This window comes from Larus michahellis, chromosome 2 (genome assembly GCF_964199755.1).
Source record: "Larus michahellis chromosome 2, bLarMic1.1, whole genome shotgun sequence".
NCBI classification, from domain to species: domain Eukaryota; kingdom Metazoa; phylum Chordata; class Aves; order Charadriiformes; family Laridae; genus Larus; species Larus michahellis.
The window spans coordinates 112819727-112846031 of record NC_133897.1 but is presented as its reverse complement, the minus strand read 5'-3'; the positions used below and the strand labels follow the sequence as shown (position 1 = coordinate 112846031).

Sequence of the window (26305 nt, the reverse complement as noted above, 5' to 3'; positions counted from 1 at the left end):
ATTAAGCCCTGAGCCGTACAGACAACTCCTACTGCAGGTCATACAGTACAAACCAATGAACGGGAAAAGTCCCTTCTCGGAGGAGTTTACAAGCTAAATCAAGGCAGGGTTTTTTTTAATCCTCATGGCACTGGGCAGATGGAAGTACCACAAAGAGACAGTCTTACTGCTTGGGATAAGAAGGATGAAATCCATATACTGACATTTAAAAGCTTTTTTTTTTTTTTACTCAAACTTTGGCCAAGATTATAATCTTTGAGATGACACAGAAAAATATAATTAAAATGCAGACGTCCAGCAAGATAATACCCACTCTTAGTGGAATAAAGGTTTGCTTTCAAACATACATTTTCAAACTGAGATAAGCTAACAAATGACATCCATTTTAGTTTCAACTACAATAGCCCAAGGCAATTGCTGATGGGACTAAACACTTCAGTCTCGACATATCTCAGAAAAAAGAAATGTGAGAAAATGCAGGTATGAGGGCAAAAGAAGGGCTCAGGTTTGAGGTAGACCCTTGAATGTTGAAATGAAGAATTCGTTAAACAAAAAAGGAACAGTATTTACACATACATGGAGGTGACTGAAGATCTCACAACTCTGTCACTAAAACAATTGTCTGGAAAGTGCCTTGAGCATCTGCCTGGTCATGAGAAATGGATGCGTTCATTAGGGAAGAATGAGCTGATGTGCCTAGGATCTAACACTGGTTTGCTTGGGCACTGTAGAACGTGGGTAACTGTTACCTTTGATTTTGGTAAGCAAAATCTTTCCAGAGGACACAGTGACTTTTTCAGTATTAAAAGGAAACATTTACTTTGCCATGACTTCCGCTCAAAAATGTTACCTTGTTACGTAAACTTACGAGTTTTCTTAGTGCCACTTGGATTAATTTAATTTCATATGAAGTAATGTGTTTGCAATTAAAATTGTCAGAATTATCAAGACAATTCACGGTCAAGAAATTATCACAATATTTGTTTCATGACAGTATTTCAAATTTTCAAAATATTTGTTTTCACGGCAGCTCCTCATGAAATGATGACAAAAGTCCATGAGACACGCTCAAACTCCAGGCAGGAGCTGGGCCAGTCAGTCATAGTATTTAAAAGACCTGCATGCACCTGCCATCCACCTTTGAAATAGAAATATGAAACTCTGTATGAAGTCTCTTAATCTTTTGTCCCTTTATAAGTAAAAACAGCATCTTTATTTCCAATGCATTAATAAATCCAACTAGAAATCACAGAATCACAGAATCGCTTAGGTTGGAAAAGACATTTAAGATCATCAAGTCCAACCATCAGCCTAACACTGCCAAGTCCACCACTAAACCATGTCCCTCAGCACCCCATCTACGCGTCTTTTAAATACCTCCAGGGATGGGGACTCAACCACTTCCCTGGGCAGCCTGTTCCAATGCTTGACAACCCTTTCAGAGAAGAAATTTTTCCTAATATCAATCTAAACCTCCTCTGGCACAACTTGAAGCTATTTCCTCTTGCCCTATAGCTTGTTACTTGGGAAAACAGACCGACCCCCACCTCACTACAACCTCTTTTCAGGTAGTTGTAGAGAGCGATAAGGTCTCCCCTCAGCCTCCTTTTCTCCAGCCTAAACAACCCCAAGTTCCCTCAGCTGCTCCTCATAAGACTTGTGCTCCAGACCCTTCACCAGCTTCATTGCCCTTCTCCAGACACAGTCCTGCACCTCAATGTCTTTCTTGTGGTGAGGGGCCCAAAGCTGGACATAGTATTCTAGGTGGGGCCTCACCAGTGCCGAGTATGGGGGGGGGCAATCACTCCCCTAGTCCTGCTGGCCACACTATTTCTGATATAAGCCACGATGCTATTGGGCTTTTTCGCCACCTGGGCACGCTGCTGGCTCATATTCATATCAAATACGATGGCCTTTACAGATGCAGTACTTTTCAAAACCAGCACAACTTTAAAAGCACACCCAGGAGGGTATAAAAGACATGAAAGCTCACCAGGTACTTATTCATTCCTACGAAAGGTCAGCTGGAGTCCCAAGTCTGAGCTTTCAATAAATGGTGAAATCTAATTTATTTGTACTGGGTATTGCTGCTTCCTAATATAACCCAAAACCTCAGGGACACACTTGTAGTAATGCAAACACAGGATGGTCTGTCAGCCAAGAAATCATTTCAAAATTTATCTAAAGCAGAAAGTTATTATGATTCCACAATGGTGGCATGCATTTGTTTGACATTCACTCGGCATACTGGGGACAGAGAAGTATCTGAATTTAGTTCCCATGATCTAACAGAGAAGCTATCTAGGCAACTTGGTGCTTTAAGCCTATTCTCCCTTTTTCTACACAGAACCACTTTGTAAATAAAGCACTCAAACTATACACAGTAAACAAACGCAGTGATTCACAGAAAGTCTTCAGAAGGAGTTCAAGGTATCCATTTCAGCTCCATCAGTTCTATTATTTGATGTATAAGAAAATACCTGAAATGCTGCTTTTGGTGTTCCAACAAACATTGAATACAAACTTAATTAGTGAATAGTTGAACCATTCTTAGTTGCATTTCTCATGGACTAAAATACTGTTCTGAAAAAACAAGCGTTTCAGTAGATCCATTTGCAGAATTCAAGACCAAGAGATGGTAGAGTCAGCACACCAAAACCACGGATGTACACCACTACTAAGAGAAAAAGAAACTGGAGTATTTTTACAGACTTACTAAACACAAGAAGAGGATACACTTACAGAGGAGTAGTATGATGAGCAATAATTGCACTAATTTATTGGAAATAAAGTTTAAGCGAACATCATGGAAAACATTCCTGCTGGTGGAAATGCCATTCTTAAGGATGTTTAAAATTAGTCCTAGGAAAGAACTATAGCATGCACACTGAAGAATGAGACTCAATATTACCTTGTAATCTAATTTTCAATTGCCTGTCTCACAGATTCTATACTCAAAAGACATTACCTAATCTAATAATCAGAATTTTATTCCATAAGAAGTACAAATTTAATAATGAAATTGTATTACTGCATGAATACTACTACATCTCAAAATCAGATTCTGTTTTATACGGAGACATCATCAGTGAAACAAGACTGATTGCCTAGCTCTTGATGGCTTAAAAAGATTAGCTCAGCTCACCCTTTCTGTATTTCTTTCTGTATTTATTCTTTTCCTTCCCTATACGAACTATGATTTTAAAAAGAAGCTATCTGAGGGATAATTCAATGTTAGTTCCATACAATGCAGCTGTGGGTAACCAGAAATCTTTCATTAAGCTAAAGAAGGAGTTCTAACAACAACGTCATTTTATTAGTGCTAGGCAATACTCACAAGGCTCTGAAGGAACAAGGACCCTCTGTTAGCTAAACATTTTTAAACACCTCTATCAACCCACCAATACACGTCTCCTGTATAGCTTACAGAATGCTGTAGCATTTTGTAGTCATCCTGAAAGAGAAGGTACATGAGCTCTAAAAGAGGAAGGGTTAGAAAAGAATAACAAGCTGAAGAAGGTAAATGTTCCAAGACCTACTTATCTGAAAGACTATCTATCAGCTGATGTTGAATAAATTAAGCCCAGGATAAGAGCAGAATATTTTAAAATGAGCCTGAAATGCTATGTGTATGCTTCGCTCTTGCAGAAGGCCCAAATTAAACCGCGTCTGGATGGAAAAGATAAAGGGATGGTTGTTCTTCATTTCCAAAATGAAACTATAACTGTATAAGGTTTAAGAGGTGATAGTTTGTATCACGCCTATAATTTAAACATTTTTCAAGTGTTTCTATTACCAAAATGAAAATATTTTCAGAGGCTTTAATACAGCAGTGTGAAAAGAAAAACTAAAACCAGAAAGTGATCTTTTGATTCAGTAGTTGGCATTTGAACATACTCAGACAAACTAACCTACAGATCCTGAAGACAAAGGTATATCCCCCTCACTCATTTCTGAAACGGATAGGAGTTAGATTATTAACTACACAAAGGCAACAAATTCCAAAAAAAATACAGAATTAAGTAGAAACATTTATTCATTCATTTTTTAAGGTAAAAATTAGGGAATTGCAGAAGCAGCTTTACTTTCCCTGTAGGATGAAAGCAACACAGGGAACAATCACTCTACCACATGAAAATTTCACATACTTTATCAAGGAAACAATAAGCAACTAAACATAAACTAAAATAATTGGAAGCTTTTTTCTCCTTTCTGCTATTACGCTTTTTTCCCTTCCTCCTTGTATGGTCTTTTTATTCAGCCTAGAAAGGAGTGTACCAAACGTGCACATTTACACTACTTACTTCATTTAAATGAGGGCAATATATGTTTTAATTTATTTAAATTCAGGGAGATATTACCACTCCAGCAAAATCAAAACAAAGATTAAATTTAAAGGAAAAATAAAACATTTTAGTATATCCAAAAGCCTTTAAAGGTGGTACTTGCAGACAGCCCCCATAAGAGGGGCCACAAGCAAATTGGGAGATACAATTCAGAACAGTCTTGACGAAAAAAGAAACTACTTTAAAAAAAATACATTAAAAAATGGGGAAACTTACATTTCCATTATAATGTATGAATGTTCACCTACATAAATATGGGATCAGAAATCATAGTCTGTTCTGCAGAAAAGGATTTGTGGGTTACAGTGAATCAAAAATAAAGTGTGAGACAATGCTACCATTACAAAAAGTACTACCCAGTAATACATAAACAGGGAGCGTCACTTGTAGACACCTGGGTAATTGTTATACCAATTGTATGTGCTAGTAAATTCTCAGCTGAAACACTGCCTAGCTTTGGGCACTGAACTTCAAGAAATATCTGGACCACTTGGAGAAAACAGAAGCAGAGCAACAAGGTCTTATCTTCAACAAGGATAAAACTGCTCTCCTTCCCAGGAAACAACCCATAGAGAAAGTGTGGAGGGACTGAAGTCGTATAAAGAGAAGAAAATGAGAGAAAAGAGTACATATGACAGACACGACTGCAGCCTTCAAATACATAACCGGTAACCATAAAGACTAAGAGAAAGGTTTTTTCTATTTCCACATCAGGCTGAAGGACAAAGACAGAATATTTTGACTAACGGGAGAAAAACTTCCTAATGATAACTATCAGAAAAGACTGCAGAATATTTCCAGCGGAGCACACAGGGCTTAAGACAAACAGTTGTAAAAAAATGTCTTATTAATAGTTGATCCGGGTCTGGATAGGGAAACAGAAAACTCCAGTCTTCCAGTCTACCCTTCTGTACTTCTTACTGAGTGAAAAGAGTTGAATAAACACTAACAGCTAACTCTAAAATGCAGAGATCATAATGCAGACGCTATGGGCACAGTGCTGTTGTTTCTCCAACTATGGCTTAGCACACTGCTGTAGTCAATTTTGCAAAGCATTATTCATATAGCTGGGGAACAGGAAATACAGTGGGGCTGTGTCACCAAGTAATTACAAGCAGAAGTACTACCAAAGTACTTTTTGGAGCTGGAAAGCAGTCTTCTCCTCACCTACACAGTACCACGTATACTCTGGTGCCATTTCATGACAATAATTGATCTTATTGCCTGATCTAGGAAAGGTCTTGGCCTTTTCTCTCCCCTTCATTCACAACGGTCTTTATACCTCCTTTAACTTCTCCTTCAGCACCCTGCAGGCCCAGCATCCATAATGCCAGTATCACATTCCCCTCTTCACTACCTTCACCTGAAGCTCACCAACTCTAGCCATACCAGTAATCTAAATGGTGCCAGTTTACCCCGCTAACGTATTCAGGCACTAAAATTCAACAGATGAATTTTTCATGTTGCTAAACAGTTAAAACAATCTCAGAACAACTTTGGTCAGACAACTTCTCTCCCGAACAAGCCAGGCACAGTTTGGCAGTTCCTGTGGGATAAATACCATTCCCAACAGGCAACTTCAACCCACCCTCTGAGCCCAGGAAGCAAAGAGAGCTTAATGGCAAGGATGTGGGTCATCTCATGTCAACTGGCCTTGGTGTCAGAGAGCAATCCGAGGCACAGCTAATGTACTCCTACAACCATACCCATTGTCCTGTGAGGCCCCAGGTAAAGAAATCATTATTAATGGCAGCTAGGATAGAAGCTATTGCATTCAGCCACTGCTAATAAACAGGCAGAAATGGTAGAGTCTATCTGTTTCTTCAGGAGTGGACTCTTCAGGATGAAGGAATTCTTTTTATCAGTTCCCACTGTAGATCCCAATTCCCACCGCGGGAGGAAGAAAAAGACAGTGGTTTCATCCCTGTCTTGGACAGTTAGGAACTCTCTACCAATACAGTGTCTAGCTGATACAATTACTCTAATTTAAGTAAAAATCATGTATATGTCATAAGAATAAGAATGTTAAACAGATATAGGAAAACTAATTCAGTTCACTCAATCAGTAATATACATTTTTGAAAAAAATAAAACATATTTTTAGACTCTGAAGGTCTGATTTGAACTGACAAAGCCCCAGACATTCCAGTCAAAACTGGCAATTCATAAACACAATTATGCCTTTTACTTTAAGAAATGGTTTGAGTTAAAGGTGAAATGGTAATGCTCGCTCCAAGTTTCCTGAGGATTTTGTTACTTTAAGTCAAATGCTTTACTTCACATAAGGTTTCTTGTGTTGAATTGTAGTACAACTGTTTACTCAAGTGGCAGCAGCATACTCTGTGATAAATTAAATGGAAATTTATCAAAGGTAAGTTGACAGATTTAAATGTTAAACGTAAGCATTGTAAGACAAGTACAAATAGTTTCTACCTGGAGGTTACATATCCAAATCACTGGATAGATATTTTAATTAACTTCTGCACAATAAAGAATGTTTGCTTTTGAATTATTGAAGAACATTTCCTGAGAGAGGAAGATACAAAATGTCATGCAATATATTTTCAAGTAGTGTTTACATATAAATAAAGAAGAGACAAATACTGTTTAGAAACATAAACCTCAGGGACAAGATTTAAAGTTAAATTAAACAAACAACTGAAGAGAGCTCCATCAGACACAGTCATAATACATGGGTAGAGGGGTTTTCATTACTGTATCTCATTTTATTCTTAATACATTGAATTATGATCTAATAACATAAACGTGTAGCCACCTCAGGTTCTGAGGGAATTTTGAGAAAGCCTAAAAGATGAAGACATACAATAGCCAGTGCTAAACCCCCCCCAAAAAATGCCTCTCTGGTGGGAACAACTAGTTAATATACTTGTCTCATTTCTTAAACCCACCTAAGTCTTCTTGCCCTACTAACAGTAATTCTTAAGGCAACAAGCTTAAGGAAACAGAAGCAAGCTGCAGCTAAGTGCCTTCTCATCAATGTTTCACCTTTCAAACCACTGAAGCATTTGGACAGTTAAAATGTTAATAAAAACTAAAAGGTTTTACTCACAGTTAAAACCAGGTTCAATAGTTTTTCCAGCTTCAAGACTGTTTATTGTAATCTGAAAGATGATGTGCAGCAGCAGAAATGATAGACTGGTGAAACACAGAGATTTTAATAATCGTCCTGTATGCCCTAAAAGACAAAATATACATACATATAGTTGGTGAATTTCTAAACATTGCTTAAAGGTTTTCAGTATAAAATCAGTAAAAATATCCTGACCAAGGATATTTCTACAAGTCAGTTCCACGTAACTTGTGATTGCCCCTTAAGAAAGTCAACATTACAGCAAAAAACATACTTAAATTATAGCGTCTTTGAGTACTCTTTAATCACAAAACCCAATGACTGTTATTACTGATACTTCCTTTTACTTTTTGGATATAAAAAAAAAATAATGTTTGTCGTGTCCAGATACCAATTTTATATCAATAATAACATCACAATGCTTACCACCATGTTACCTAGTCCAAAGACAAAATATGGATGATACTTCAAATCTTGAGAAAATAAAAACCTATTAATCTAATTACTCTTTCCAAAAAAAATTACATAGGAAGGGCGATAACAACACAAACCCCTCAGTTTGGCTCAGTAGTAGAGACATACTTTCAAATGAATGCTTTGCTTTGTGCAGACTGCCCTCTTCCTCTTCCTTCAGAAGTTTTTGGAAATAATTTTCAGTACACACTGCAGAATCCTGTGCCACATACACTTGGTCATAGTTCCTCTATGATTTATTGGATATCTATAGCCAAAACCCAATAGAAAATGTTTGATGAAGACTTAGAAAACGCCTTATAAATCCTCTAGGAAACACGCAGCTTAATCACAGGCAGCCAAACTTGCAAGGTACGAATAAATAAAGTAAACCATTAGTGTTTCAGAAAATACGCATCTTCAAGACTAAGTTGTGTTGCCGATAAAAGACAACATTAAACATCACCCTACCTGACCTATCTGCAGTAAAAGTTCTATTTCCAAAGTGGTTTATACCTAGATTCTTGCACCACCCACTTTATGCATTTGAGGGTCATTTTTTTAATTTACATACTAAAGAACAGCACTGCTGGAATTCTTTCCCAAGGTTACAAATAAAGCCAAGGCTATGGAGGGCAGAACTAGCAGAGAGTACCTGAGAAATGTTCACTCTACACGCAGCCTATTTCGTTCATACTTACTCTGCATGTGTCTGTTATGAGCAACTACTAGAAAGAAGATGATGTTTCATGTTCTGTATATAGCCAGTAAATCAGCTTTTTGCTTTATATTTGTTATAGTTCAAGAATGTCATCGATGGCCCAAATGGTACTTTATAAAACAAAGAATCAGATACACACGATTCAGCAATTTTAGAAAGCGTTACAGACTACCTCACTCCATTAGACTCAAAACTTTTGTTATATGATCACTATCTTACCTGCAAATTTTGAATACCAAATGCCTGTCATGAATTTCCCTATTTTTTTTTAAATAAAGAGATTAAACAATTCAAACAAAATGAAAAATGGCAAGAGTGAGCCTACGTACGAATTTCTGTGATCTAAAAAGGAAGATACATTCACCAGATTCATGCTTTCTATGACCTATTCACTAGCCTTTATTGGTGAGACACCGGAGTCCACACAGAAAGCAGAAAACCTGGGCTGCAGAGCATTACAAGAAAAAGACTAGATTTTAAATTCTTTGGGTCAGAGGTAATTTTTTTGTTCCTCTTCTACAGAAGCTGGCCTGGTGTCCTGGCTTAGGACAACAACTTCTAAGCACTATAAAACCATAAATTACAAAATAACTCATATTTTCAAAATCATTAGAAGAATGAATATATGACAAGCTACACGTTATTAAATCATTTGTTAAATGTGATGTCATATGTAATGCAATCCAAGGACTGCTAGCTTTTACAATTTTTTGGCAAGTTTCAATATTTGGTGGTTTGTTCCTGCATTACCAAATCCCACGCTCACGGTATTACGAGAGCTGCATGTTCAGAGTATACTACAAATGATGTATCTCAAAGCTGGAGACAAACACAAACTCCATGGACTTAACAGCTGTGTTAAAATGTACAGATTTTAAACACAGTTTGATGAAGTTCCTTCTGAAGTTCTGAGTCACAAACACTCATCAGTGCTTGGGAGTTAACAATTCAGTAGATACCAAGCACTGAATTTTCCATATAGAAGTGGATTTGGAAGTTTTTTGACAGAATTGTTTCAGGCAGCCTCCGAAGGGGAAAAAAAAAAAAGCAATGCAATTAGTCAACGCACATTCATTTCCCAAACTGTTTCCACATAAAGAAATAAAAGTATTAAAAATCTTGGATCCATCTTTCAATATTTCAAATGCCGTTTCTCTCCAAAACATATCGCAACTTTAGATTTCATTTTTTTAAATCTTGAAAACAAGCATATTTGAATTGTAGATTGAACAAACCATTTCTTTAACAAAGTCTCAGATTTTGCAATTGTCTTCCTTTCAAGAACTGTGGAAAATGTTGAAAATGTATTTCTTGAAATGCTGGTATGTTGAAAAAAGATCCCCTTCAGCACAAAGCCAGCGAAAATTTTAAAGGACTATTAACTCTTGTGATAATAAATAGTGTCTCAGTGTACTGGTAAATATGGCAGGGGAAATACGCAGCTGGACGGCAGCTAGACATCTTCACTGCAGGTTACAGCATTTCTCAAGGGCTGCTCCCTTCGTGGCCATTGGTGGGACAGGACCACCATCAGATCCTACTGAGCAGGAGCCCTTTGCCTGCACCGCATTCCGCTGTGCCAGCACAAACTAGACACAAGAAGTATTTGGAGAAAAGTAAGAAATACTATGCCCCCGATTTCAAAAGCTTTGGAGAGACATCAACAACTTGGGAGAAACGGGAGTGCTAAACATCAGTGAATTACTGGATACATAATTTATGCCAAGGAAGAAGTGACAGATTTGGATAAGGGATGAGTTTCAATTTATAGTGGGGTTTGCATAAACCCATTTGACTGTATTTTTACTTACATTTTTTTCTTTCTACTGGAAACTTAGTTCTAAATTACACAAAGAAAAAATTAACTGTATGCGTACAGAACTGAGGTGGTGAGAAAAGACATGGGATGAAATTAAACATGGGGAATAAAACAGAGCTTCTTACAATGAGGGAGAAAGGTTTCTGTCATCCTTCTTTAATTTTTTATTTATTCTAATTCACCCACAGTTACAACCCTTTTGCTAAAACATACTGTAACTGTTCAGTTGCCCTAACATGAAGTCCTTAGGGACATTAATGGAAGCTGACTGTCCCACACAGAAAGGAAATACGTACTGTTCAGAAAGCTGCGTGGACAGAACAGACACGCAAGAGAACATCACCCCAGCCCACACCAGAAATCACAACACCGATGCCTTCATTTTTGTCTCAGATGTGTAGACTCATGTATGTCCATCAAGACTAAAATGAGAAACAACTTCTGGCAAAACACCTGGGTTTGTAGCTTGAGCGCTGGGTTCTGATTTTACTCACACCAACATGGTGCCACCAGCTTCAGCAAACTGTGACGGATGGAAAGGAGAGAGCAGATTTGCCTCACAACTGGCCTGAAAGACTAAGAAAAATGGGTTTGCTTTCAGGTACAGTGTGCCATTCCTAATGGCACCCAGAGGGACCAAAACCTGGCATGTCGCTTTAGAAACATACCTCAATGTAGGGAGGTTGCTCCAGCCTCCTTGTCCCTCCAGAAGGCTCCTGGGAAAGGGCTTTCTCCCCTCCCGTTACACCTGCAGGAAGCCGGTGAGGATTCAAAGGCTTCATTACCCTCTTTCTCTCCAGCCCAGCTGCAACACTAAACTGGAGTCAAGAGGGCCAAAAGTTTTTCACACATGGCAGAGGAATCCATTTCTTATTTTTCAAACGTAATCCAGCCAAGAGCCGGATTAGTAATGGCATGTCCCCCCCCAGTCACAGGCATGTAGCCTCAGTGCAACTAACTATTTGAATGCGTCCAACCAGGACTGCTGCCCTCCACAAACACATGCACCTCTTGACTGCCTACATCACGATTGTATGCAAAGGTGGAGCCTGCTGCTCACAGTATTTCCAATATAGAAAAATAGTACATTCATGGTTAGACAGGCAGTCCTGTGATCTTTTCTGCTACCCTTTTCCCTCAAACAGTGGAGTATAACAGAATTCATTTTTTTTTGTACACCCAGAACTTCCTAAGAGCTTCTTCCAAAACAGTGTGCTAATAGGGCATCAAATAACTGAATGGCCAGTTGTCGCTGAGACCTGCTTTAAATCACACATATATGCTTTTACAACATAACCTCTCCAAGAACCTTAGACTATTGCAAAGAGCCCATCATACTATATCGTATCATATCGTATCGTATCATATCGTATCGTATCATCGTATCATACTTTCAGTTACTTGTAAGGTGTCTTTTCATTCCACACATTCTTTTTTTCCTCTTTCTGATCTATTGGATGTGGCAGAACAAAAAAACGGGTTGAGTCTATAACAAAGTTAATAATACTGCTAACAGCTTATCCTGATTTTTTAGTAAGCAGTACTAAGCATCTATATGCAGAAGGTGATAAGTTCAAAGCGTCAGTATCCATTCTGCATGCCATAATGGTACCTCAATAGGGAAAATAGAGGAAGAAAATATTTTTTTTTTTTTAAATGTAACCTTAGTGTTGCATTTTCTGAAGTCAGTTGGGTTTTGGATAATCCTAACACCTCTTCAGCTGTACATTTTACCCCAAACTGCTGCAACACCTTCAATTCTACTTCAACAGTTTTGCTTGGGAATTTTATTTACACAAAACTTTTTATTCAGATCACAGCAGATGAAATACCAAAGCACAAGTCATTTTTCACATAATCTTTGATAGCATACACTGAGGGATAAATATTAATGTGCATTTATCTCCTGAACTAGTGACACTTCAGTTAATAAAGATACTCTATTACAGCCATTCAGGATCTATTTTTTAATAAACCTCTTCATCAGTAAGTGACAAACACAAAACTGAAGAGCTCTGGGGGTGAGGCTTGGTTGCAGTAAACTTCTGCAGCACAGACAGGGTCAGTCCCACAGAATTTGTTTCAGCTAGAAATCTTAAAATCTTAACTTCTTGATTTCCCATCAGGAAACGGAGCATCACCTCAAAATCTAGCTGGAAACAGGGTCCTGAGACTTTAATCCCCTGCTCCATGGTTCCAAACAGGAGTCTGTCAACATCATCTATACTATAGATTGGGGCAGTTAGAAAACATTTAATTCAAAACATCTGTCCTTTGGAAAAGTCTGGAAGTTTGGGGGTCATATGATCTGCAAGAAAAAAAAAAATCAAAACATCATAATTTCCCAAATAAAAGAAATACCACCTTTGGTCAGCTCTGTTTTAAGTGCCTCAAGATACCATAACTAACTTAGTGAGATAAATGCAAGAAGTTGGCTTCTGATGAAGTTTCAGGGGTGATAAAAAATAAGAGCTGGTTCCAGCCAATCATCAGAAAATTGTCGTCACTGAGTCGAACATGAACATCTGCCACTTTGGCCACAAGTGTCAAACACAGATTCACAGACTTAAACATAAACACAGGTGAAAGTTTATAAGCATGAAATAAGTGCTGATATATCCATCTTCCATTTGAAAGGAAAACCTTGTATTTCAGTATGGGCAGCCAGCAACACTGAAGAATACAGTCCGGTCCCCTTTCCTGAATTCATCAGCACTATGGTACAGTAACTGACATTTAACACAGCAGAACACCTCCTGATGACCATGGAAGACGAAGAAAGGGTTCAAATAGGAGTTCTAAATTCAGCTGAGGTTTTCAGTGATGACTACAGGATTAAATTTGCAAGGCACACAGCAATTTGGCCCTGTCCAAGAAAGCAGTTAAGGACATGCATATCTTTGAACACATGAACAGGGACTGAAGGGCTCTCAGTGTTGCATAAAAGGTTGATCAAGTAAGACTGACTGCTTCACTGCGAGGGTATTGATACTTGATGTGATCCTGGCTTTAAGCGCACAGCTTGCAAGTCAGCGGAAGTCAAACCGTTTTAGATACCTCTACACCATCCGTTGCTAACACCGGTGCTCCGCAGAGGCTAATTTTCGCTATTTCTCCTTTACAGTTACAATCTGTACTTATGCCCCAATGTGCAGGGTAAGCTTCATCTCAGTGTTTTCAACACTTCTCTTCCTTGTGCACTTCTGGAGGCGCAGAGAGACAGTGCCCTCCAGTTCCAGGTTCTGTAAGAATGATGCTAAACGTTCACTAGTGCTAGTTATATCTATTAATAAACAGTCTTTCTGAGACATAAAATATCCGTAGTATTTCTACATGCGCGGTACAGCACGTACTCAGTACTCTATGCTTAGAGTTTCGGCCTCTTCTGTGCTGAAATACAACGGGACAAAGCTATGAATAAGGGATAGAGGAAGGCGGTCATTTGGAAGGACTATACTAAGAATAACATTTGGTAACGGTGTGCCTTGTACACTGTATATTGTGCAATGGCAAGCCATTGATCCACCACGTAAAGTAACTGCGTATTGGCTGCTATTCACTAAGTCTTACGTGTACTTCTTACGTAGACTCAAAAAAGATAATGCTTAAATCATCCTGAAGCTGCCAGGAATTATTTTAATGGTTAAAAATCTGCTGGCATTTTCTACCCAAAATAAAAACAAAACTTACTTCCTCCTTTCTTGAAAGTGCTGCCATCCTTCCACTGCACAGTAAGCATAGTTGTCGGTACATCTATATTTAGCTTAATAGAAAATGCATTATTTATTTTCTTTTTTTCCCCAAGAGTATCTTAATATTTCAACATCATCATCTACCTGGAGGATCTGAGCTTCCTAGAGCCTTAAACAATGCACAGACATCACCACTGCAAAAATACCAAACCACTTGTTTCACTCGCTGGGTTTCCAGCAGCAAGACAAAAAACAGAGAGCAATTAACTAATGCCGTGGTCTATTTTGTACCTGCCCAAGTTCAAGCCTTAACATGCATATTCACAAACAACAGCTTAAGATTTCATGCTATTATCTTTAGCTATGTTTAAAGCTATGTGCTCAAGTGGCCACAGTGAAATCCAGACCAGAGAATTACAAGATTTCAGATTTAGAATTTTCCGCAATAGTTTCTCAATGTTTGAACAGTTTTGTCCATGCTTTCCTGAACATGCACGTTATTCCCGCACGTGGCCAAATCTCGCAATCTACAACTGTGCCCAATGGAAAATATTTCTAATAAATTTACAAACAAGGCATAATTCCTTAATTTTCAGCAACTTTTTGTACTATAATTTATTCCTTTGCATTTCAAATTATATTATTTCTTAATGATAAAACCACAAGAATTTGCAAGTTTATCACAAAATATATAATTACCTAAAAATTTTACATTACTTTTTAAAGCAAAACAAGACACATTGTTCCAAGCTGTGTATCTGCACGTAAAACGTGGGTTCCTTCATAGTCTTTCACATACTTATGTGTTTCCTTACATTTGCCTTTCTGTTTCTGTCTCTTTTTGAAATACTACAGAGCCCTAAGAAGGAAAAAAAAAGGCAGTTTAGAGATAGACACTTACATTGCAGGAATGCCAACCAGACTTGGGTAAACACAGTCAAAAATGTTATGTGTAATTAAAAAAAAAAAAAAAGATTCCGAAATGAAAACATAAAAAGTGCTGCATAGGATAATAAATGCCTACTTACTCTAACTTCTTGCAGGATTTCCTGTTTTTCCTAGAAGTTTTCGTGCCCAGAATACTACCAGAACTGAGCTGTATCCTCCGCATCAATAGACAATACCATCGTTCAAGCTAGTCATAATCTCTGACTCGCAAGTTTACACAGGCAATTCACCCATTTTGTTAACAAAATATTTTGTCAGACAAGACTCAGAACTTAACCATTCATTTTTTTTTCCAGATGATACTCATAAGCTTTCAAAGCAAACAACAGCTACTTGATGTCTGCTTCTTAATTTGACAGGTGACTGTACCAAGCTAAATACAGGAAATAAATATCATCTCAGATACTAGAGCATATGAACACTCAGCAATTTTAAGCCAGAGCTGTTCTTTCGCAAGAGGATTTGAGGCTTTTAAGACAGAGTTCCAGTTACTTCCCTTGAGGAACCAGACTCTCCATATTTGTTAGTAACAGATAATATTTATTTTGAATTCAAATTGATGTAGCCATTATTATCTGTTAGAAGCAGTGCTCGCAACTTACTTTCTTCATTCCTCTGCCACGGTCATAAAGAGCAGGTAACTCTACCCACTACTAAGCTCCTTCAACAACAGAGAGTCCAAACAACTCCCAAGTAATGGGAGATGACAGCAGGTCATGTGCTACGGAGTTGAAACACATTTTTAAAAAATCTGTACTTACTAGGAGGCAAATAATTTTCTCCCTTCAGTACCCACCCACGTATGTTCACAAGCAGCAAACAAATTTGATACAATACAAGGCAGAGTGAGAAGGGAAGGCTAGAAGTCTACGTAAATAAGACTAATACAGCCATGGCAAACCGAACCCTACACCACGATGTTTTCACAAGAGGGTAAGTGTGCATAATTATGCGTACTGAACTCGCAGTGGAAGCTGTGCTATGAGTTTCTACCCTTGGCAAAACATTCCCAAGAAGCTCTAGAGGCTGCTTCAGCTCAGGCAAGAGTTTAACATCTTTCTGAAGAATTTGCGTTAGTATCTCCAGCACAACATAATGCAGCTCATCACCCGGCTGAAGAGCCCCCGGGCTGAAATGCATTCGGCGTTTCGACTTCAACTTTACATTTCAAAAATGGAAAGGGTCTGAACTGTTAAGCCCTCCTGTCTACACAGAGCTGAAGTAACCTATGCAAGGGCATAGCTTCGTTCCCTCTTTATCAGAGATGCTTAGGGAAGTAGAACGACAAGATGGAAAAGCAAGTTATTTATGGAAGAAATTTGTTTCTAAATGTTCCCTGGTGTTTGAAGAACATACTACGATGCTAGTATGCCACATGGCCATGAAACTTTCTTCTTTCTGAAAAAAATATTACTTTCAGAAAAAAAAAAACCTATTGCAGTGGGCAAATGGAAGAGGAACTGATAGCTTCCTATAAACATCAGTAGTATCCTTTCACCAAGATCGGGTGGTTTTCTAAAGAAATTAAAATACAAACTTCTCAAGAGACTATGTTGTATATTGTGTAAAATTCTGTAGAAATATAGATTACAGGAAGTCAGAGAACTACAGACCACTAAATTCAACTTGCACGCTTAGCAAATTGGTGAAAAATATAACACAGCTGAGAATTAGACAGTTAGGTAAGGACCATACGCTGAGGAGGAGTCCAGGTAGTTACCACAGAAGATGGTCATGCCAAGCAGATCTTAGAAATCTTTATGGAAACCAGAGAATATGCGTATAAGGATATTTTAGATGACGCAGCAAGCTTAGTTTTCAATAAAATTCTGGTGAGTATTCCAGAAGAACAAACTTCTGTCAAAGTCTTTACAGGAAATGATCTGTCAAGGGAATGGAGGAAACATCTTCTTGGGAAATGTCAGCTCTGGCTGATTTATCTTCCAGTCCAGTTGCAACAGGTTCAGAACAAAAGTACTCTTTTTTTTTTTTTTCCATACCAACGACAGAATTAATCTTATTTGCTACATTCTGCATAGTACTCCTATTATGTGCTGAATTAAATGGATGCAGATGTACTGCTTTTGTTTGGGATAGACTCAATTTTCTTCATAGTAGCTTGTATGGGGTTATGTTTTGAATTTGTGAGGAAGACAGTGTTGATAACAGACTGATGTTTTAGTTATTGTTGAGCAGGGGCTACGCAGCACCAAGGCCTTTTCTGCTTCTCACCCCACCTCACCAGAGAGTAGGCTGGGAGGGGACGCAGCCGGGACAGTGACCCCAACTGACCAAAGGGATATCACATACCATACGATGTCACACTCAGCAATAAAAGCTGGGGGAAGAGGGGGGAAGTGGGGGACATTTGGAGTTAACAGTGTTTCATTCCCAAGTAACTGTCACACTTGATGGGGCCCTGCTTTCCTGAAGATGGCTGAACACCTGCCTGACTATGGGAAGCAGCGAATAAATTCCTTGTTTTGCTTTGCTTGTGCATGTGGCTTTTGCCTTACCTATTGAACTGTCTTTATGCCAACCCACGAGTTTTCTCATTTTTACCCTTCTGATTTTCTCCCCCATCCCACTAGGGGGAAGTGAGTGAGTGGCTGTGTGGTGCTTAACTGCTTACTGGGGTTAAACCATGACAGTACATATAAATATACATGAAATCTGGACATCAAGGAACTCACCTATGTTTGCAGAAATACTAGATTCCTTGAGGAGAAGAAATGACATTTCTCAATATTGAAGAAAAGGCTTACACTAGAGAAGAGTGGAACTCAGTGCGATGCTGAATTCCTAATGACACCACTAGTATTTTCTTGCAAATAATATACAAAAGCCATTCAAAAAGCAAGCAGAGAACAAAAACTACATCTGTATTATCACTATGATCGCAATTCCATGTGTGCATACACAATAGTTCGCCCCTCTTAATCTCTCTGTATGTAAAAAACCAGCTGTAATATTGTCTATCACATTCTAGGTAGATCATAAAAAGGTATTTTGCACAGATAATCCACTACTTTCAACTCCAAAATGTTTACTGTGAAGTTTCTCTGATAAGCCTACAGGTCAAGACCATAAGTGAACCATCACATTTCAGACACCTGTTAAATTTTTGGGACAATAACTACAGAGAGAAGCAAACAGTTAATTTTCACCCAACAATATGCATCCTGTGTTTTGCATAGTGGAAAAAGGTGACCAACATTACAGTAGGTCAAGCCTATGCTAGTAAGGTGTCTTTCAGATAAGCGTATAGTTGAGTAATGAATAAACAGTGATGCCTTTCCTTCCCAGAATGGTTACTACCATGGGCCAGGCATTTGGTGGCAGCAGTCCAAATACTGAAAGGCTAAGAGATAGAATCCATAGCGGGTATCGACACTCTGAAATCTTAAATTGCTTCTGAAAAAAAAGGTAAGGAAAGGTCAAGAGTTGCGTATTAGCACACAAATCCGGGAGGAAGAAATTTACTGGCAATTTTTAATTATCCGATTTAACAAGTCCGACACTAGAAGGGGGAAAATTTCCCTCTGAATTTTCAGAATTATTTTTAAGCAGCTGGAAGAAGTGCAATTTCTGATGAAACAAAAACTCGTGAAATGGAAACTAAAAAGAGGGAGATGTCAAGGGAAAAAAACTAAACCAACAGTGGAACTCACTAGTAATCTGGAATCTCCATCATCCTACAGTCCACTGTTAAAATAGTAGAAACTGTGAACATAAAAGTAGCTACAAATGTCTGTATCTACATTGGTACAAACCAAAGTCCATTCTCACCAGTAATCAGTAGCGGCCATAAGCAGATGTCTAGGGAAGCATACAAGAAGGTTAATACTTCGTCCAAGCCTCTAATCTTTTTCAGGTCGCTTGAAACAGATCTGTTTGGTAAACTTTGCCTCCACAAACTCTCCCAGCCTCCCCTCAGCCATGCAAATTTTCAACATACACAACATCGTGCAGCAGGAACTGCCACAGGTCAGCTGCTCACTGTGTGAACAAAATCCTTTTGCTTGTTCCCAGTCTCATATTATGTGAAAAAGAGAACAAGTGGTCACTATCCATCCTTTCCCCATCCCTCATTATTTTGTACCTCTCAATCATACAGTCTTTCACTCGCATCTTTTCCCAGCTGGAGCCCTAGCAGACCCTAGCTGTTCCTCAGACACTGCTGCATGGACTTTAGTTATCCCCATCAGCCACCTCTGAACTCTTTTCCAGTTCTACTACATTCCCTTTAGGGTAGGACACCTCTAGCACTACAAAATACAGACACATCATGGCTTTACACAGCAGTACAATGTAATTTTGTTTAACACTCTGTTTTATTCCTTTACGTTCACATTTCTTTTTTCAACCTCTGCTGAGGCTCTGAACTAAATGTTTCCATGAATGCATGTATCACAAGCCCTGGATTGCATTCCTCAAGGACAATGTCAGCTCAGTGACCACTGTTTTGCGTGTGATCATTTTTCTTTTAAACTTTATATACACTTGTCCCACAAGAACACAAGTGGGGTAAGAGGAAATCAGTGCATTCACTAATTGAAGGGATCTTTTTTTCTTTTTTTTCCTCAGAGATGCAGCTGAATGTATAAAAGTTACCAGAAGCATGCCCTTTTAAATACACGATATTTATTTGGAAATTCCACCAATCTCCACTGCGGGAAATACCCTTCAAAACCCTCTTGTCACATCAGACACTTTCAAAGACCGTAAGTTTTATTGCCTGCGTCTGAACAAATAAATTGTCTCAAAACACAATTTATCTATTCTAGTGCCTGGAACCTACAGTAAGGAAGATTGCCTAACACTGAAACAAGTTTGTCATAGACCAACTTATTTCATCCACATATCAAAAATTACACGAAAGAAAGTATGTGCAGTCTTCAAAGATAAATACTTGAGTTGTTCTCTGTATCCCTGTGGGATTTTATCAAGGTTTTTCAAAATAGTTACATTTCGCCATCAAGAATAACCAATTACCAAGCACTCACGGCAAGACATTGGCTGAGTAATGCTCGTGTCCAACTAGATCTAATATATCTGGCATTTTGTCCTCTGGGGCAGACATAAAAGGATCAGTAGTTTCATTCTTTCACGTACAGCAAAAATTATGGGGATCCTACAGCCAAATGTAGTAAAACTGCTTCAACACTGAAGCTGAATTTGGCATCTATGCTCGGCACACATGTAGTCCAATTGTTGTCCAAGCAGCGCTTCAGGATCCAAGAGGCCTCTGGAGTGGTATATGAGACATCGCTGTGATTCAGCTGGGATTTCTCACACATCTGCCTTTCTGGTAGAAGGATTTGGAATCGTCCCCTGGACAACAGTAGGGCTGGTGGGACAACAGCCTCAGACAACTCTTGCAAGAAGCACTAGGGACTGGAATAGAGGACTACACTATTTACACCTCTTCTTGTGGATGCTCGTTAAAAAAGGTTGCTGCTTGAGCACTTTAAAATACTTTTCCCTGTGGTAGAAGACCTAGGTGTGGAACAAGAAAGCCCAAATATACACAGAGTAACAATATGGAAGTGGTATGTAAGATGATTGATTGGAATATATGTACTACCGTGATTCTCGGGGTATGGTTTTAGCATTCTGTAAATCAAGGAGATGTAATAGAATAGCTCGCTGTTTTCATGGCCTGGATTTTTAACTGATTAGTGATGTTGCCTTTGCAGATGAAAAAAACCCGAAAACCAACAACAAAACAAACAAGAAAGGGAATGTTGAGAGGCATAAAGTGTGGAGATTATGGAGGACATAAGGGATGAAGATATTCCTATGCTCTTTACAACTAATAAAAGTAGTGTCTCGGTTCTTTACCATGGAGCGTGAGCTATGAGTCTCGATCTGGAGAAAGGACCGGAAAACTTGCTTCTACCATTCTCTGAGGCTATGCTGGAAGAGGAGCTAAGTATACCTTTAAAGACTACTTAGGTGTTTCTAATCACCCAGAAGGTTATACAACAGCCAAAGAGACTTCAACACTGTAAAATAACAGCTCAAAGCTGCCAAAGTGCCCCAAACAGCCCTGTGATCCTGCGCTTTGTGCCTTTTGACGAACGTTGAAGTACACTAGAGGTTTCAGGCATAGTCTTCAAGAAAAGTCCCCGAAAGCCTGAGCTCAGGTGCACCACATACATCTCTCCCCTACCTCTGCAATTCTAAAAAGACAAGCAGTCGAAGAATAATTAATTTGTATCATCTGTCATACCTGGAGATTCAAGTGTGGAAGACAAGAAGCAAACTCTTGTTTGGCTATGTGACCTCTGAGAGGTCACCTAAGTGTCATCTAAGTCACTGACATCATGGAAGTAGCATAGTGCCTAATCTGCAGTCACCATAATCTCATTATCTTGACTATTGTTATGACTAGTCTGGAAAAACTCAATAAAAAACTGCCTGAAACACATTGATACAAGTTTTTTATGATTAGGAGGGAATGAGTACATTTCTAATATGAAAGAAATTGAAACATACAACATGTTCACTTGCATATAGATTGGCCTTTATGTTTGGATAAGCTCAAAAACATTGCTACGAAATAAGAAAGCTTGCTTTTGGAATTATTATGGAGACAAGAATGGACACAGTTCAGTTTGGAAGTATGTATGTAGATACATACGTGTTGTGCACATGCAGGCGTACACTGGCCACATAAATATATGCTAAGTAGCCAATCTTTTCTCAGCTCACAGAACAGTTAATAGCCTCACTTGTAGGCTGAGAGGCAACAGTATGCAAAATCTATTTTGTCATCTAGATTCAGCCTTATAAGAAAACAGCTGAGCTTCAACAGTTCCAGCATGGCATATGCTGCACCTTGGGAAAGGAAAGATTTTGCTTTGTATAGCATTATCTCTAATACGAAAACCACTACCAAATGTAAATGTCATCTGGTTATGCTTCATATTAATATGCATAACATAAAATCATTTTAAAATTTAGTCTTATTTTAAATAATTTGCTGGTTTCCATTTTCTTGTACGTAATACTTGCTACTTACCTGTAACACTAAAGTAGAACCACGTAATTTACAAGGAAACAATTCAGATTCCAATATGGTGTGTTACTTAGTGTATGATTGAGTGAACTGTCCAAAAAAATCATGCCTCTGTGAATTTTGTAGGATTATTACAATTCAAAAAGTATTCAACTACGAAGTCCAATAATGAAGGGAAAAATATGTATTTGATGTTATACTCCAGCATCCTAACTAAAACATTGGAGTACAGTGTTAAAACAAAAAATAGACACATGTCTTACAAATATATACTCCTGCTATAAAACACATCTGTATTCAGTACGGAGTCAGTAGCCTAAACTATTTTCCAGTCAGACAAATTCAGACCTTTTCTTAGTCTACAACATACTAAAAATATTTAATACGAAGCGATGTTCACAAAGCTCACAAAAGTGGAAGTCTGATTCTATTTTTGATTGCCAGCGTTTAATAATTCAGGATGAAATTCAAGTTGCTAAAGGAACTTTTACAGTACTTGGCAAGAGGGATGAAATGCCACTGTTCAGCTCAAGAAATCAAAAATACAATTATTTACTTCGAACTTACAAAGCTTAGGTATTTTCTTTGCATTTTTTTTTTTCAGCATAGCAAAGTGAAGAATTTCCACTTCGGCAACTCTCAGCATTTTCTCACAAAAAAACCCTGATTTTGTTGTAGCATATCTTCCTCCTTTAAACGTACATCCGAATTAATAACAGTTCACTAGGAATTTTTCATAGAAAGTTATGAAATCACGGAAAGAGCGAGGAAGTTGGGGAAAGAACCGCACCAACACAGCATTAGCAAGCATCTTCTGCAGTGCTGGTGACACTTGAAAGCAGCACTAAATTGGCTTTTTTCATACAAGCGCGGGGTTTGTGCAATAGATGACAGCAAGGGCCGCTACAAAGGTTTGAGGGCCGTTTGCTGGGGATAACCTCTGGAGCACATTCAGAGTGATGGCAGCCTTGCAAACCCGTGCTAACATAACCGTGTTTGTGTTTATACACCACCACGGCAACATTTGATCTCTCTGTACAACAGACAGCTCTCTCCATAATGGATGTCTGAGCACACTCCTGCGCGCATCGTTAGCATCGCTTTCAGTTCATGCTGTCCCACAATGAAAAGCTGGGGCATTAAAAACCAAACAAAATCCCACCTTGGCCCCGTTGCAAAAACACCTCACTGGGTACCCTGGTAGGGAGACGTGAAACCCCCACCTGCCGTCGGCATTGCCCAGCACTGGGGGAGATGGACCAGAGCAGCCCGGTCTGCCTCGGCATCCCATGAGGGGCACACACCCCCTCCCCTGAAAGCTGGGCTCTGCTCTGCCGTCGACACAAGCTGAGTCTCCAGCGGTGCAATTGGGATATTTCACTCCCTGACCCTCCGCTGACGCCCAACACAAATATTGGGAGCGCGACAGCTTGCCATGACGGTAGTTGAACGGCTCTCTGGGTTTCTGCTCTCCTTGGACAGAGGGAGAAGCAGTATTCTCCTTTATTATTATACCACGTTTCCTTGTGTATGTCAACCGTTCCTTAGTTACAGGGAACTGTACTCTTTCCAGACAAGTGTAATGAATCTTCAGAAAAGGAGTAAATTTTATTTATTTTTTTTAAGCATTTTAAAGAAACTCCCAGAAGGAATTAACATTTTTATTTACAGCCTTGTCTGCTCAGATGTGAACGCATTTCTATGTAGCCACCTCATGGTAGCATATCCTAGCCATCTTGTAATGAAATTATTGTGAACATATCAGCAAGACATGATCCCACATATTTAAGTCATTACAGCGAACTTTGGCATGGATCAAAGTACATTAGTTATTTTAATTACAGCTGAGTCAATCTCCATTAGGTATGATTAACATTTGGCCTTTCTTTTCTCTCTCTTGAAGCTAAAGCAGCCTCCTTTAAAGTTCAAGATTAAACTCATGTTTTTGAGGTTTACATAATTATTACTACTCTGGCTCAACCTTCACACTACTATTATCTCTTGTTTAGGCAAAATAAAAGGAAAGCTAGAACAAGACAGAGATCAGTTTGACCAACATTTGTTTCTTAGACCAAGTTAATACCTAATTACTAACACACAGAGGATAACAGATTAAAGAACATGGCAAAAAGTTCTTATTTGCAGTATTCTGAAGATGACATTTTTACACATGCAAAGATCTCTACAGAGACTTTTCCAGAGAACACTGACAGGAATTAAAGACGTGTTGCAAGATGTTACAGTGGTGATGCACCTCGACCGGCTATCCTCTACAAAACTCTGCAAGCTCTATGGGGCCTTTAAGAAAGCTTAGGTAGACTGAAAAAAGGAACTGGGAGAATTGCATAGTCTCATTTAGTCAATTCAATCCTCCAAAATATTTTTTATGAGTGTTTCAGTGATCACATTTACTTGACAGGATGCTGACAAACAATTTTAAGCTTTCTTCCACTGCTGCTGATAGTAAGACAGTGGGGTCAAATCATAAACTTGCCTAGGTTGGAAGGCACCTTTCAGATCATCTAGTCCAACCGTCAACCTAACGCTGACAAAAACCATCACTAAACCATATGTCTAAGCACTATGTCTACCCGTCTTTTAAAAATCTCCAGGGATGGTGCCTCTACCACTTCCCTGGGCAGCCTGTTCCAATGCTTAATAACCCTTTCAGTGTAAAAGTTTTTCCTAATATCCAGTCAAAACCTCCCCTGCTGCAACTTGGGCACGTATGCAAAAAGGGAGCACATCACTTTGGGGACAAACAGGGTCACAGCATGCCTGACATGAGGATGCCTAACTCCCCACAGGGCTGCTGGGCAAGGCATCCCACCTGCTGCCAGCGCTCTGGGACACCAGAGCATTCACCTCTCTGGTGGCAATGTGTTTGTGCTGAATGGCAACTCAGTCTCACCTTCCTCCTTCGTTTATAGGGATTCAGATCCCATTGCCCAGTGCACCACCATCAGAGGCTGCTGGCTGAGCCTGCTCAGACGTTGGGGTCTGCTCAGGTCCAAGAGGCCTTAGACAATGGTCAGATGAACTGCACGGTCCCTGATCACAGGTCTCCTCGCTTTCCCAAGTACCCACCTGTACCCAAGTACCGCACCCTGTCATCGTCTTTGAACCTACCAGCTTTTGTCCTTGGGGAGCACGGCTAAGGAACATGAATCTGTGTCTTTCAATGGCTACGGCACTGATACCAGACAACTCAGCCTTGCCAAGGCAACCTGGGGAATGTTCCTGGAGATAGCTCACATATTTTGAATTTCAGATACTCAAGGTTAGCTGGCAGCTGGTCAGAGATTTTGAGGAGCCAGTACTTTTATTTGGACATCTACAATGGAGCTTAGGCAGCATTAAGCATCTAATTGCTCCTGCAATTCTACCTTTGCATCCCGAACTGCTCCAGAAATGCCTTGACCCAAGAGTGATCTTTCACAGCTACACTTATCTACGGGTTTATCTCTAATGCATGAACTCTTCTGTGAATCGGTGAGTCCTATGGTAGCTTAGAAATTTCTACAGCTGATATCTGGACAAAAGGAGGGGGGTAAGAAGGAAGTTACTCCATATTTTGGAAAATATTCAGTAATCTTTATCTACCGCCTGCCTCTCAATCACTCCCAGTCCCCTAATTTTTTTCCTAAAGACTTACGAAAGCCAGTGAAAGAACAGAGACAGTTCCATGTGATTAGCATAATCATTCAAGAGAGCCACGAAGTAAATAATGAGTGACAAGCCACAAAGCCAAATTTTGAATTAGGAAAATGATCAGCAGCTTTCAAGGACATTTACTGATGCTATCACTGCTCCTCTTCCAAATTAAAACTTGTTTATGAAAACACGTCTACGTCCTCACAAGCATCTAGAATAAATGCGCACAAGACTCCAGTAATTAGGAAAGGTCCCAGATGGTTACTCTCCAAAGCATTTAGATTCTGGATTATTGAAAGTTAAAAAACATTATTCTTCCTCTAATAATCTCTGTACCTCTCGAATGGATTTTTATAGATACCATGAACGTTCTTACTGTAGTATCACAATGAGTATAGTAACGGATGTGTTACCCTACTGCGGGACTTAATGGATTCAGAAGGGATGCCAAGCCTGACAGCCTATGGAAGCACAGAAAAGAGGCTTCGCAAGGACTCTGGCTGGTGCAAATGCGCTACCAGACATATAAGAGGGTATATGAAGTAACCTGACATGGT

At 39.1% G+C, this 26305-nt stretch overlaps 1 protein-coding gene across 11 annotated transcripts in view; it reads right to left on the bottom strand.

Annotated features, from left to right (window-relative positions):
- The window catches only part of PIEZO2 (piezo type mechanosensitive ion channel component 2), a 321861-nt gene that overhangs the window by 195596 nt on the left and 99960 nt on the right, over positions 1-26305 (bottom strand). For all 11 annotated transcript variants that reach the window (XM_074576625.1, XM_074576624.1, XM_074576616.1 and 8 more), the window contains exon 3: positions 7417-7542. Coding sequence is in view for 10 of the 11 variants with exons in the window: in XM_074576624.1 (XP_074432725.1) it covers positions 7417-7542 (126 nt within the window). In the remaining variant the exon portion in view is untranslated. The remainder of the gene's footprint in view (positions 1-7416; positions 7543-26305) is intronic.